Source organism: Hippoglossus stenolepis, chromosome 3 (genome assembly GCF_022539355.2).
Source record: "Hippoglossus stenolepis isolate QCI-W04-F060 chromosome 3, HSTE1.2, whole genome shotgun sequence".
Taxonomy (NCBI): domain Eukaryota; kingdom Metazoa; phylum Chordata; class Actinopteri; order Pleuronectiformes; family Pleuronectidae; genus Hippoglossus; species Hippoglossus stenolepis.
The window spans coordinates 18,035,488-18,047,175 of record NC_061485.1 but is presented as its reverse complement, the minus strand read 5'-3'; the positions used below and the strand labels follow the sequence as shown (position 1 = coordinate 18,047,175).

Sequence of the window (11,688 nt, the reverse complement as noted above, 5' to 3'; positions counted from 1 at the left end):
TGGAACTTTATCCAAACAATAAACCTGCTACATATTGAGTTAAGGCTCATGCAGACACCGTGTCTTGCTGTTAAATACAACACATGCACTTGTCTGAAAGGTTCATGAATGAACTTTTATTAATTCTACATATCCGGGTGACTACAAATGTCAGTCACTTCCTGCTTCACATACACATTGTTCATGATGTGGAATGTGAATAAAGTTACTCAGGGCAGTAGAGTACACGTTCATGGACTGATACTGGTCATAAAGGATTTGGAGGATGCACAGTCCCCAGCCTAATGGAGAGGATGGATCAGTACTTTTAGTTGAGTGCTTTATTTAAACTCTGAGGTGCGTAATAAAAGAAGCTCGAGACAAGAAAACCTCAAAGAATTGAAACCCTTTAACTCTTGGTATGTTCATCTAATAAATAAAATGAATAGGATGTTGGCACAAAGTGGATAATAAAGGCAATGAGCCAGAGGAAGAAAAGGCTAACATTGTATGGGCTAGTGGGTCAGAGGTAGGAAAGCCTTCTGTAGAGATATTAGAAATCTCAAACCTTACATTGAAACGCTTTACAAAATATTCTGGCTTTTCATCACCTTCTATTCTCAATACTGTTTGTTCCCTACAGTCATGTCATTCCATCTGTGAGAGGCAACAAAGACTTGATGTCTATTGACTGTGGGGTGGCTGAACAGGCAAGTGATTCATACGGCTGAGCTGTCCCGCTAGAGACAGAGAGCTGACCTCAAGTCCATCTGGCTAAACTTAAAAAACATGTTTGGACTCAAAGGCATTTTCTTCATCCCACCATCCCACATCCAACTCCAGCCACTCCACATCCCTCTGAATGGCCGTTATCTTCACTTGGAGGATACTGATCTTCTGTCTTCCACACTGATTTCTAAGAAGAATCAAGACTGATTCCTGCATGTGTTTGTGTAACTGGGGGTTGTAACATCACTGTCAGCTGTTTTTGTAATCTGTGGACACACCAGTCATCACAGCTAATGTATATTATAGGTTTACAGTGGTTAGACTGTGGTTGAACGTTATTGACCAAAATGCCTCAGGAACTAAAAGACTTCTCACTCCACACCATTTAAAACTTAGTCATCAGTATGGAGGAATCAGGTTTGGTCTGATAGTGGAATTGTTGGAGCGCACACTCAAACCAGCGGGTCCCCTTTTTGACTCCTGGTCAGCCAGTCCATTTACTGTTTGTCATTTCTTCCTGTTTCCTGTCTCTCCCTCACTATATGTCAAATAAAAGGCAGAAAAGTCAAAAAATATACTTTAAAAAGGAGGAATTGTGATATTGATCACAGTAAATCTAGTGATGCGAGCATTTGACTCACTTTCAAAATATAAAAGCCAAGAAGTCTTGCGGATCAAAATGATCCGTAAGGCTACTGAGTGTATATCACACAGCCAAAGTGAATAGGTAACAGAAGTCAAGGGGACAAGGGAAAATGTATCAAAGGCTCAGATTTATGTTGTGGTTCATAGTGAGCACCTTAAATTACCACAATATATTTTTCACATATATTACAAATAAGATGTACAATGAGAATCAAACTAATACACAATAAAATTAAGTGACTTTTGACTTTCTCTCTATTCATAAAACTTTACACAGCAGTAAACATATACAGTATATTTTTATAGACATATATATGAAGTCACTATGACCTTTTGATCAAGGTGTTTTAAAGATGTCGTGTTCACAAGAATGACAAACGGATGGATTACCCCAAAACATAATCCCTCTGGCCACTGGCTGTCGCCGGCATGAAAAAGTTTGTTCATATCATCGACTGTATGGTTCATATATAAAGTTACACTTTCAGGCTTATTTGTTATCAATATGCAGAACTTTTATTTCTGCATAAAGGAAGAAAATCAGGTCACAGTGTTGTGGTCACATGATCTGACTGTGATTACAGGCAACACACACACACAGACGTACACCAGCTCACCAGTACAGTCATTATACATAGATGTCACTAACCACAATGAGATCTGTCCGTTATCAGTGGCTTTAGGGATCTGTTGTTACCACATGGTGACTGTCATCGGGGTAGTGACTCTCTGGAGTCACATACACAACATACACAACACACAGCCATCATTGTGTTGTGTTACTGGATACTACAGCTCCACTGCTTTATCTGTTTATCAATACTGATGATATGATGTTGTTATCACTACTGTAAGTAGCTGTGTGGAGAAGTCACACACAGTATGACCTTGAAGAGGTGATTTCAAAACGTGATTTCATTTTTATTATAAGAGTTAATTTATTCACACAGTCAGGTCAGTGGTGCCATGGGGGAGGTATCTGAGTAGATGATTGGTTGGAATACATCACTACCTTGTCAGTCAGGGGGGAGGGGGCTTTAAAACCAACCTTCATGAGCTTTTAAAATTTCTTATACAGACCTTTAACACGCAGGTGAAAGGACATCATGAGGAAATACGGCTGGAACACTTTCAGGGATTTAATATTCAGAAATCCTGCAGTGGTCAACCAGGTAGGATTTGTCAGACTTTCACTCCATCATTTAGTGATTGCAAAATATTGCTTACTTTATTATTTAATGTAGAGAAATACCTTGATTTTTGTTTTAATTATAAAAAAATGAACAAAATCTCAATTTAGTATGTAATTGAAGGGTCCACTGTAGGTAAAATGCCTGAATAAAAGGACTTGTTCACTTGCAGACACCACCAAAATTCAGTTTGAATGTGATAAGTGGAAATGATGTCAAGAAGATTGTGTATCTTGAAGGTGCAATAGAGAAAAATATATACATTATAATCTATATTTCCCCTTTTTAAATTAACGATTGCCAGTGCAATTTTCTTTTTTCGAGAGGTTCTCGCTATCTTTCACCAATTTTACATGTTTTTAAACTTGTCAATGAACAGGATCCACATGTGGATGATGGGGATGAGAACACAGAACGAGGGAACTGGGCCAGCAAGAGAGAATACATCCTCTCTACTATCGGCTATGCTGTTGGACTGGGAAATATCTGGAGATTTCCATATTTGGCCTACAAGAATGGAGGGGGTATGCACTGTAGATAATCGGTTCCTAGTCCATTTAGGATCACATTTAATGACATTGCTGTTATTATAAGTAACATAGAAAAAGTTTCTCTCATTATGATGTCCCTCTATTGAGCAGGTGCCTTCCTCATCCCCTACTTTGTGATGTTGGTGGTCGCTGGAATCCCTCTCTTCTTACTGGAGAGTGCCCTTGGTCAATTCTGCAGCCAAGGTCCCATCAACACATGGAGAGCGGTGCCTCTACTGCAGGGTGAGGCTGCCATGAAAGCTTTGTTAAAGCTCAGTCAGGTATATTGAAGATGTCAAACCTAAGGCATTTAAAGAGGCTGCTGGTTAATGGTCAACTGTGTAAACCAAATACCAGGTCTTTTATGACCCCTGGCTTCAGATCAGCAGCAGATGTAGGATTGTTCTAAATCCGGGGCCGTAAAGGGGCCACAATTTACACAGAGGGGACAATTATATGTCCAAAATCCCTGATTCAGTAAGGTGCACATTTAGGTCATCTGTTGTTTACTGTTAACTAACAATCTAGCAGAGTGTGATGGGTTGAACCAGGACATCACCCTGTAGCAGACTTGTTGACTTGGTTGGGAGTCAAATGCACATTCGCTAAAAACTCACCCAATAAAAGTTAATGTTTTATAATTAGTTTATTTTCACAAGAACTTTCTGAACAGCAACGGTTCCTTAAAACCTCTCTTCTCTACCTCTGCAGGTGTTGGCGTTGCAATGGTCATGGTGACTCTAATAGTATCAATTTACTATAACGTCATCCTCACCTACAGCCTGTACTACATGTTCGCCTCCTTCCAGTCTCCTTTGCCGTGGTCCAGCTGCTTCAGTTGGGCGGACAGTAACTGCAGCAGCACACCTACAGGTATAATCATTTCATTCTGACATGAAGTAATGATGACAGAAATATATATTCTGATGTTGATTAAATATGCGAAATTCTATGCGAAATACTCAAGCGGTTTATGTCCAGCCTGTAGTTTTAAGCAAGCTATTCACTGGTCCTCTTTCCTTTTCTAGTGTCTTGTAATGTAAGTGGTGTGTTAGTGGCCAACTGGACTCAGGAAAACATCACTTGTCCTTCAACTGACGTGATCACGGTTCCAGTGCAGAGTCCAAGTGAACAGTACTGGGAGTAAGAATCACAAACTCTAATGCAAACAAGCACAAATACATTTGTCATGGTGTGGTTTCATGACAGTCAGATTTCTCTCTTCCTCAGTCGTGTGGCTCTGCAGAGATCCAGTGGGCTGGATGAAACAGGACCAATAGTCTGGCATTTGGCCCTTTGTCTGCTGCTGAGCTCCATCCTTGTTGCTGCAGCGCTTTTTAAAGGCATCAAGTCTTCTGGAAAAGTAAGTAGGCTACTACTTCTTATGTCCTTATCCACAGAAACTCTTCTTACATTCATTTAGTTAAAGGGATAGTTCAACGAAAAATGAAAATTCACTCACTATCTACTCACCACTATGCCGATGGAGGGGTGGGTGAAAGTGTTGGAGTCCACAAAACACTTTAGGAGTTTCAGGGGTAAACAGTGTTTTAGCCTAGGCGACCTCTTCTTCAGACGTAATAAACCAACAGAAAAATTACAACATGCCTCCATACTGCCAATGTGGTGTCATCCAAGTGTCCGCAATTCACTACATTCATATTGGCGATGCTAGCAGATGTAGCCACACAATGGTGTGCCCGAGGGTACATGAACGCACCAAGTGGAGTATATCAGAGGACATTTATGCTTAAAAGATGGTGTGAATGACGCCGTTTCGAGTCGATTATGAATGCCGGGGCTTCCGGACACTTGGATGACACCACACGAGCAGAATGGAGGCATGTTGTGCTTTTTCTGTTGTTTTATTACGTCTGAACAAGGGGTCCCGCTTACTTCAATGGTATCGGATTTGTCTGTGTTTACCCCTGAGACTCCAGACGTGTTTAGTGGACTCAAACACTTCACCTACCCCTCCATGGTAGTGGTGAGTGGATAATGGGTGAATTTAAATTTTTTGGTGAACTATCCCTTTAAGCAGTGGCAACATGCTACACCATTTGCTGAAGACTGGTTTCGGCAGTCCGGCTTGTTGCATTGTGGTAAACTTACATCTTTCACACTGTGGCTCTTGTATTGCTCTGTGGTCCGATCACATGTTCAGTGTGTGGATGTCAGACCTTTGTCTCTGCAGGTCAAGTATTTCACCTCTGTTTTACCTTATGTTCAGAGAAATGACACTAGAGGGAGCTAATGTTTATCCACATTTGCAATTTAATGCAAGCAAACCTTCACTCTGCAACATGCCATAACAAAACACTCTGCACAATGTCTACATTTGTCATCACACTTTAGCTAAAACTTAATATTTCAAATAAACACAAACGTTAATTGCATCACTGTACACATTTTTATAAGGTCTTCCAATTTACGAGATGCTTTAAACTTAGCACCAAGGACAGAAAATTTAAATAATTTCATTACATTTTCACAATATTCAGTCTTGGCTTTTGTCTCCACAGGTTGTGTACTTCACAGCCACATTTCCATATGTGGTGATTTTCATCCTGCTGATCAGAGGTGTTACACTAGAGGGAGCTAGAGATGGCATAGAGTTCTACATTGGGTCCCAATCTAATCTGACTAAACTCTATGAAGCACAGGTAAGAACTGAACTATCATTGTTTAAATACAACAAATAAGAGGAGTCCTAATTTCAAAAAATTACATTTAAACGTGACTTTGTGTTTTTAGATCTGGAAAGATGCAGCAACTCAGATCTTCTACTCTCTCTCCATTGGCTGGGGTGGAGTCATGACTCTTGCTTCCTATAATAGCTTCCACAACAACGTGGTCAAGGATGCATTTGTAGTAACACTCACAAATGCAGGTGGGAGCAAACACAATTTAAAGGAAGCTCAATATCTTAAAACAACTTAAAACCTGTGATTAATAAATAACCCATAATAACCCATCATTAAGATACATTAAAAATCTAACAATACAATGCAACATTGAGATACAACATGAAGCCACAGATACACATGTAAACTAAATCACATAAGACAAAGTGGAATAATGTCACATGATCACAACTTTTGGTGTTTAAAATTATTTATTATATCAAAGGTTTTTCATGATCTAAAGATGTTTGTTATTTGTCATATCTTCCCAGGCACCAGTGTGTTGGCAGGCTTTGCCATATTTTCAATTTTGGGTCACATGGCTCACATCTACAAAATGCCTGTTGGACAGGTTGTGAAAGAAGGTCAGACAGACACACCTTGTGGGTACCGTGGTAAAAATGTATTGTCGAGTAGAAGTGGCGCCTGATGTTTTGTGTCTTCGTCTTCCTGCAGGGTTTGGCTTGGCATTCATTGCATATCCAGATGCTTTGTCTAAGCTTCCCATATCCCCGCTGTGGTCCATTCTGTTCTTCTTCATGCTCCTGACTGTAGGTCTGGACTCCCAGTTTGCAGGAATAGGTGGGATGTGATGCTGCCACGACACTCAGACCACTCCTGTTTCAGCAGATACTCATCAAATCATGTGTCCTCACATCTCTTCTTGTCATTAGAGGTGATCACCACCTGCCTGTTAGACGCCTTCCCAAAACTCTTCAAACACAAACACGCCTTACTGACGGTAACGACATGTACCATCCTCTATCTCCTTGGCCTACCATGTGTCACACAGGTAAACCTCTCAGAGTCAACCTCTCTTTGTGTTACTCTTGTCTGACAAAGGTTAAGTTGATGTGCTCTGTGTGTGTGTGTGTGTGTGTGTGTGTGTGTGTGTGTGTGTGTGTGTGTGTGTGTGTGTGTGTGTGTGTGTGTGTGTGTGTGTGTGTGTGTGTGTGTGTGTGTGTGTGCGCGTGTGTGAGATAGGCAGGAATATACTGGGTGACACTAATCGACCAGTTTGTCGCCAGCTGGGTGCTGCTTATTTTGGCCCTCTTGGAGATCATTGGTGTTTGCTACATATATGGTAAATATGAAAATTGGAGATATGTGCATATAAATGCGAATTAAAAAAAATCAGCCTTGAGCTAAAACCGTGTTCTCATGCTTTGCAGGAGGGAACCGTTTTATTAAAGACATTGAGATGATGCTTGGAAAAAAGAGTTTCCTTTTCTGGTTGTGGTGGAGAGCATGTTGGTTTTTCATCAGTCCCTGCATCATAGTGGTGAGTACTGCCATACTGCAGCAAATTTCCTACAGTCATAGATATCAGTCCTCTGAATATGCCTGATTATTTTCAATCAGATCCATGAAATATTCCCTGGGAAATAAGTGGGAAAAAACCCTCTAACAAACAAAAAAAACAGCCAATCTTGCAAGTGAAAAAAACATACCTGGATCTGGCCCAGATCTGGATTTGCACCGAGTTGTTTTTCTGACACACACCACATCCTTTCACCAACTGCCGCTAAATAACAAACAAATGCAGATTAAAAACATGAAGTGTGTGTGAATTTGATTTGTTGTGAGAAATCAAGGAGAATGTTGAAAAACGTCAAACTCTCACAATGTTAAAGAAAATGAGTAACTAACTAACTTTGCTGGAAACATAATCTCCTTGATGGAGCACTTAATAGCACTGCATTAAAAGCAACGTAAAGAAAGCTAGAAATGTGGCTGATATGCCACTACATCATATTTGTTTGTGTCTAATGAGTAAACGTTTTTGGCTTTGCTGTCTAGCTGATCCTGGTGTGGTCTCTGATGACATTTACACCACCCTCCTATGGAGCAGTCCAGTTCCCAGTCTGGGGCTTGGCTCTGGGCTGGTGCATTGTCCTGTTTATCCTGCTCAGTATTCCTGTCATCGCTGTGTATAAGCTGATGAAAGCAGAGGGAAGCCCCTGGAAGGTGTGTGTGATGATACTTGGAAAAATAATCTAAATGTTGCTCGGCAGCAGATTGTTTCCATAAACGTCAGGAGGAGGTCTCTAGAAAAAAAAACTCCTAATCCTAAAATCTTAATCTCTTACTTTCCACAGCGTCTGAAGTCATTGTGTTCTCCATCCAAAGAGTGGCATCCCTACCTGGTTGTCCATCGAGGAGAGCGCTACTCAGAAGAACGCAGCTGCCGCATGAAGAACCTCGAAAACATGCCGGAAGTAAACGTAAATGTGATCTCTAGCTCCTGGCTCTGATGTGTCTTTGTGTATTTTTGGAGGTGGAGGAGTGTAATCTGTGTAAATGAGTGCATGTAAGTAAAACTGCTTTGAGTGATGTTTGACCCCCGAGTGGCAGAGAGTAATTAAAATGCAAACCCATTACAGATTAGCTGACGTGTTCAAATCCTTACCTGTATATTAAGATGGACGACATGATACATTCACAAAAGTGAGGCCAATGTGTCTAGATCACCCCCTGGTGGCTGGCTGCATAATAGTTCATAAAAATATATTTTCTCAAAGATTGTTGCTGTCATTTTAGGTAGCTATGGTAGGTTTTTATTAGTCATTTGACACTATAAAAAATTAAACATCATGATTGACAGCTGAGACTGACTGGCAATTGGTCAAGCATGTGCACCGCCAAACCTTGGCAACGTGACTCCATCCCCCAATCACCACAGCACAGACTCTGTCTCCAAAGATGGCAGCATTCATAATTGAAATATTTTTCATTTCTGGATAGTGGGAGGAAGTGAACATGCTTTGTCCATCTTTATTTACAGTCTATGGTTCAAACATTTGCCTGTTTTTCCAACAGAAATAGAAGAGCATTAGCATCATATTGTTGTCGTCATCGCTGTTCAATATTCCACCTTACAAACATTCACTTTTGTTTTAGCTGAGGTTTGGTCTGTTACCGTCTGGCTTACATTACCTGCTGGGACAGGTAGTGTACAACATGTGTGTGTGTGTGTGTGTGTGTGTGTGTGTGTGTGTGTGTGTGTGTGTGTGTGTGTGTGTGTTACAGTAAAAAAGCAAGTTGTCCATGGTGGTTTATTTTTCCGCTGTATTTCATCAAAAATATTGAATGTTCTATCAGTTATGATAATTTTTGTTTCAGTGATCACACTTCTCTTATAATGTCCTTTAGTTTCTTGTTAACTAACTACATCCTTTGTTCCTCACCTCTGATATTCTACAATGAATAACTTCTTTTTGCCTGTCTGGTTTGTGGTGAAATTATTTAAATCAAGTAGAAAAACTTTGAATGTTAAACTGTTTTGAATCCCATATGACAGGGATTCTGAAGTTATTTCTCAGGGTTCCCTACCTGCATTTTTTATTCAAGGTCAGAGGTCCTACAAATTGGAAATAACAAAAAAATTGTAATCTCACTTATAATCTTGAACGTACATTCAAGTTCAAGACATTTAAAATATAATCAAGCTTGATGGAGAAATGGCTTCGTTTGCCTGTCTTGCTTGAACCCACGCCACATACTGATCCAAATGTTCATTAAGCTGCTGCAGTATGGGTTGGTGCTCTCACTGCTGCACGACATTGTTGCTCAAGTAAAGAATGTTATTTCACATAACTTTGCATAGGCATTGATTCCTACAATGCAAAGCACTCACGTGTGTCAGCATGGAGTCCAGGCTGAATTTACATTGATTTAATATGATATAAAATTGTAAATTATTCAAAGTGTTTTTAAAAGTACATTTTCAAATTTTATAATATGAATAATTTAATCACTTGAAAACATATTATCATGGGATCATTAAAGTGTGTAGAATTCATGAGGGATCTTTTGGCAAATTAAACATAATATTCACACTGTTGTTTTCATTTGTGTACAATCACCAGAAACTAAGAATCATTACACCTATAAGAGCGGGTGCTCTTCCACCGGGGGTGCCATGTTGAACCACCATGTTTCTACAGTAGCCCACAGTGGATAAAACAAACACTGGCTCTAGAGAGGATCTTGTTTTTATGTTACCTGGAGGTTCTCCTACACACAAGAAAGTGGTGAGGGGAAGGGTACTCAGTTGGTTGGTTGGCCATCTGAAACCTCACCACTAGATGGCACTAAATCCTACACACTGATTCTTTAACGATTCTGTTACACCTCTCACCTCCACACAAGAAAAGAAAAACCAGTACAACTGGGACAGGAGCTGGAGCTGGGAGGTGCTGTCTGACGTGACTGTGATGGCTGTGTGCTCACCACTGTGCAGGAGATGTGGAGGGAGGGAGGGAGGGAGGGTCGAGACTAAGTCTAATCTCCCGACCTGATAGTTTTTAATCAATCCATATATTTGTTTGACAGGAAGGCTGCACGCAAACAAGAGTATAATATTAATGTATTAATAATTTTAAAAAGCACCCCATAAAAAGGGTTGGGGCTCAAGTCCTCTTTGATGTCCTTGTGTGCACGTGCCAGTAACCTACAATATGACATTACGAAGACTAGAAAATAGGAACATGACACAGACAGGATCATGACCAGTATGTAAATGTTGTCTTTTGTGTATTCACACAGGAGAGTCAAAGCTGTAGGCAATAAGGAGAGACTTCACTGATGATAAGGTATTGAGTAGATATCTGTTTTATTGATTTCATGGATGTACAGCCACTCTCAAAGGAGATTAGCGTCTGACTTTATTGTGTTCATTATGTTTTTGTAGATGTTTGCAATTTATTCGCCATGCGTACAAATTCGTAATCCATAAATTCCCAAATCTCCATTCCCAAATTTACTCATCTCAACAACTGCAGCATCAACATTATTTACTAATGTACAGGCTAAAAAAAAAAGCCACATACTGTTACTTTGGGACCCGTGTGTGAGAGAGATGTTTGTTCATTATTCCAGTATGTGACAGTTCATATTTACAGAAGAACCTCTCAGTATGTGTGAACATACAAGGATACAAGGATGTTTGATGAGCCTCGGGGCTGAGGTAAGCTGTTCCAACAGGTGTGTGTGTGTGTGTGTGTGTTTGTGTAAGTGATACAGTTGAGGGCAAATTTTTGTTTAAACCAATTTAGCTGTAGGGACTTAACGCAACACTTTTTTATATTGCACTTTACACACAGAGTGCTTCACAAGTACATCAGCAAATTTCAAATTAAATTTGTGAGGAGTAGACACTTGGATGACACCACAGGAGCAGTATGGAGGCATGGCATGTTTTTTCTGTTGTTTTATTTTACGTCTGAAGAAGGACTCACCATTTATTTTTGGGTGAGCTATCCCTTTAAGTAGCCGTGTTATTTGAGGGGAAGCCGAACCAATGCTCAAACAGATCGCTACAGTTCATGAAAATAAACTGTCAATATCTTCCGTCAATAGTAGTAAGTAAGTAAAAAATGCAACAGATATAAGAATTAACTCAACTAACTTTTATGAACGAGCAGTAAGTAGTGCTGGGATGGAAACTTGCATTTTAATATCTTGCACATGCAGAAAAAGGGGGCGAGGCAAAATAGAATAAATAAGGTCCAATGGTTTCATTAACACAGTTTACAGCCGCAAGGTTTTTTAACATAAATTCAGAGATCAACAGTGAAGGCAGGTACGCAAACAGATGACAACAAACCTGTCTGTCACAGGAAGACAGAAATACAGTTTGTTGCTGTGAGATGAGACAAGTTTTTGGTTACTTTAAATTTTCTTCCACAGCACAGCAGAGGGTCAAACAAC

General features: G+C 40.0%; 1 protein-coding gene across 1 annotated transcript; it reads left to right on the top strand.

Moving 5' to 3' along the window:
• Positions 1 to 2,459: 2,459 nt before the first annotated feature.
• slc6a14 (solute carrier family 6 member 14) lies at positions 2,460 to 8,231 on the top strand. Its single transcript, XM_047339461.1, has 15 exons — positions 2,460 to 2,525; positions 2,923 to 3,067; positions 3,185 to 3,316; positions 3,785 to 3,946; positions 4,129 to 4,216; positions 4,304 to 4,436; positions 5,596 to 5,736; positions 5,828 to 5,963; positions 6,249 to 6,341; positions 6,433 to 6,558; positions 6,651 to 6,769; positions 6,961 to 7,060; positions 7,149 to 7,258; positions 7,777 to 7,944; positions 8,076 to 8,231. The coding sequence occupies exons 1-15, from the start codon at positions 2,460 to 2,462 to the stop codon at positions 8,229 to 8,231; spliced, it is 1,875 nt and encodes a 624-aa protein (XP_047195417.1).
• The last annotated feature ends 3,457 nt before the right edge of the window (positions 8,232 to 11,688 follow it).

Bases quoted from the DNA above. Each gene is read 5' to 3' on its own strand.
- slc6a14 (XM_047339461.1), top strand. From the start codon at position 2,460: ATGAGGAAATACGGCTGGAACACTTTCAGGGATTTAATATTCAGAAAT. The intron at 3,947-4,128 runs GTATAATCATTT...GTGGTGTGTTAG, and splicing joins CTGCAGCAGCACACCTACAG to TGGCCAACTGGACTCAGGAA. The intron at 5,964-6,248 runs GTGGGAGCAAAC...ATATCTTCCCAG, and splicing joins AGTAACACTCACAAATGCAG to GCACCAGTGTGTTGGCAGGC.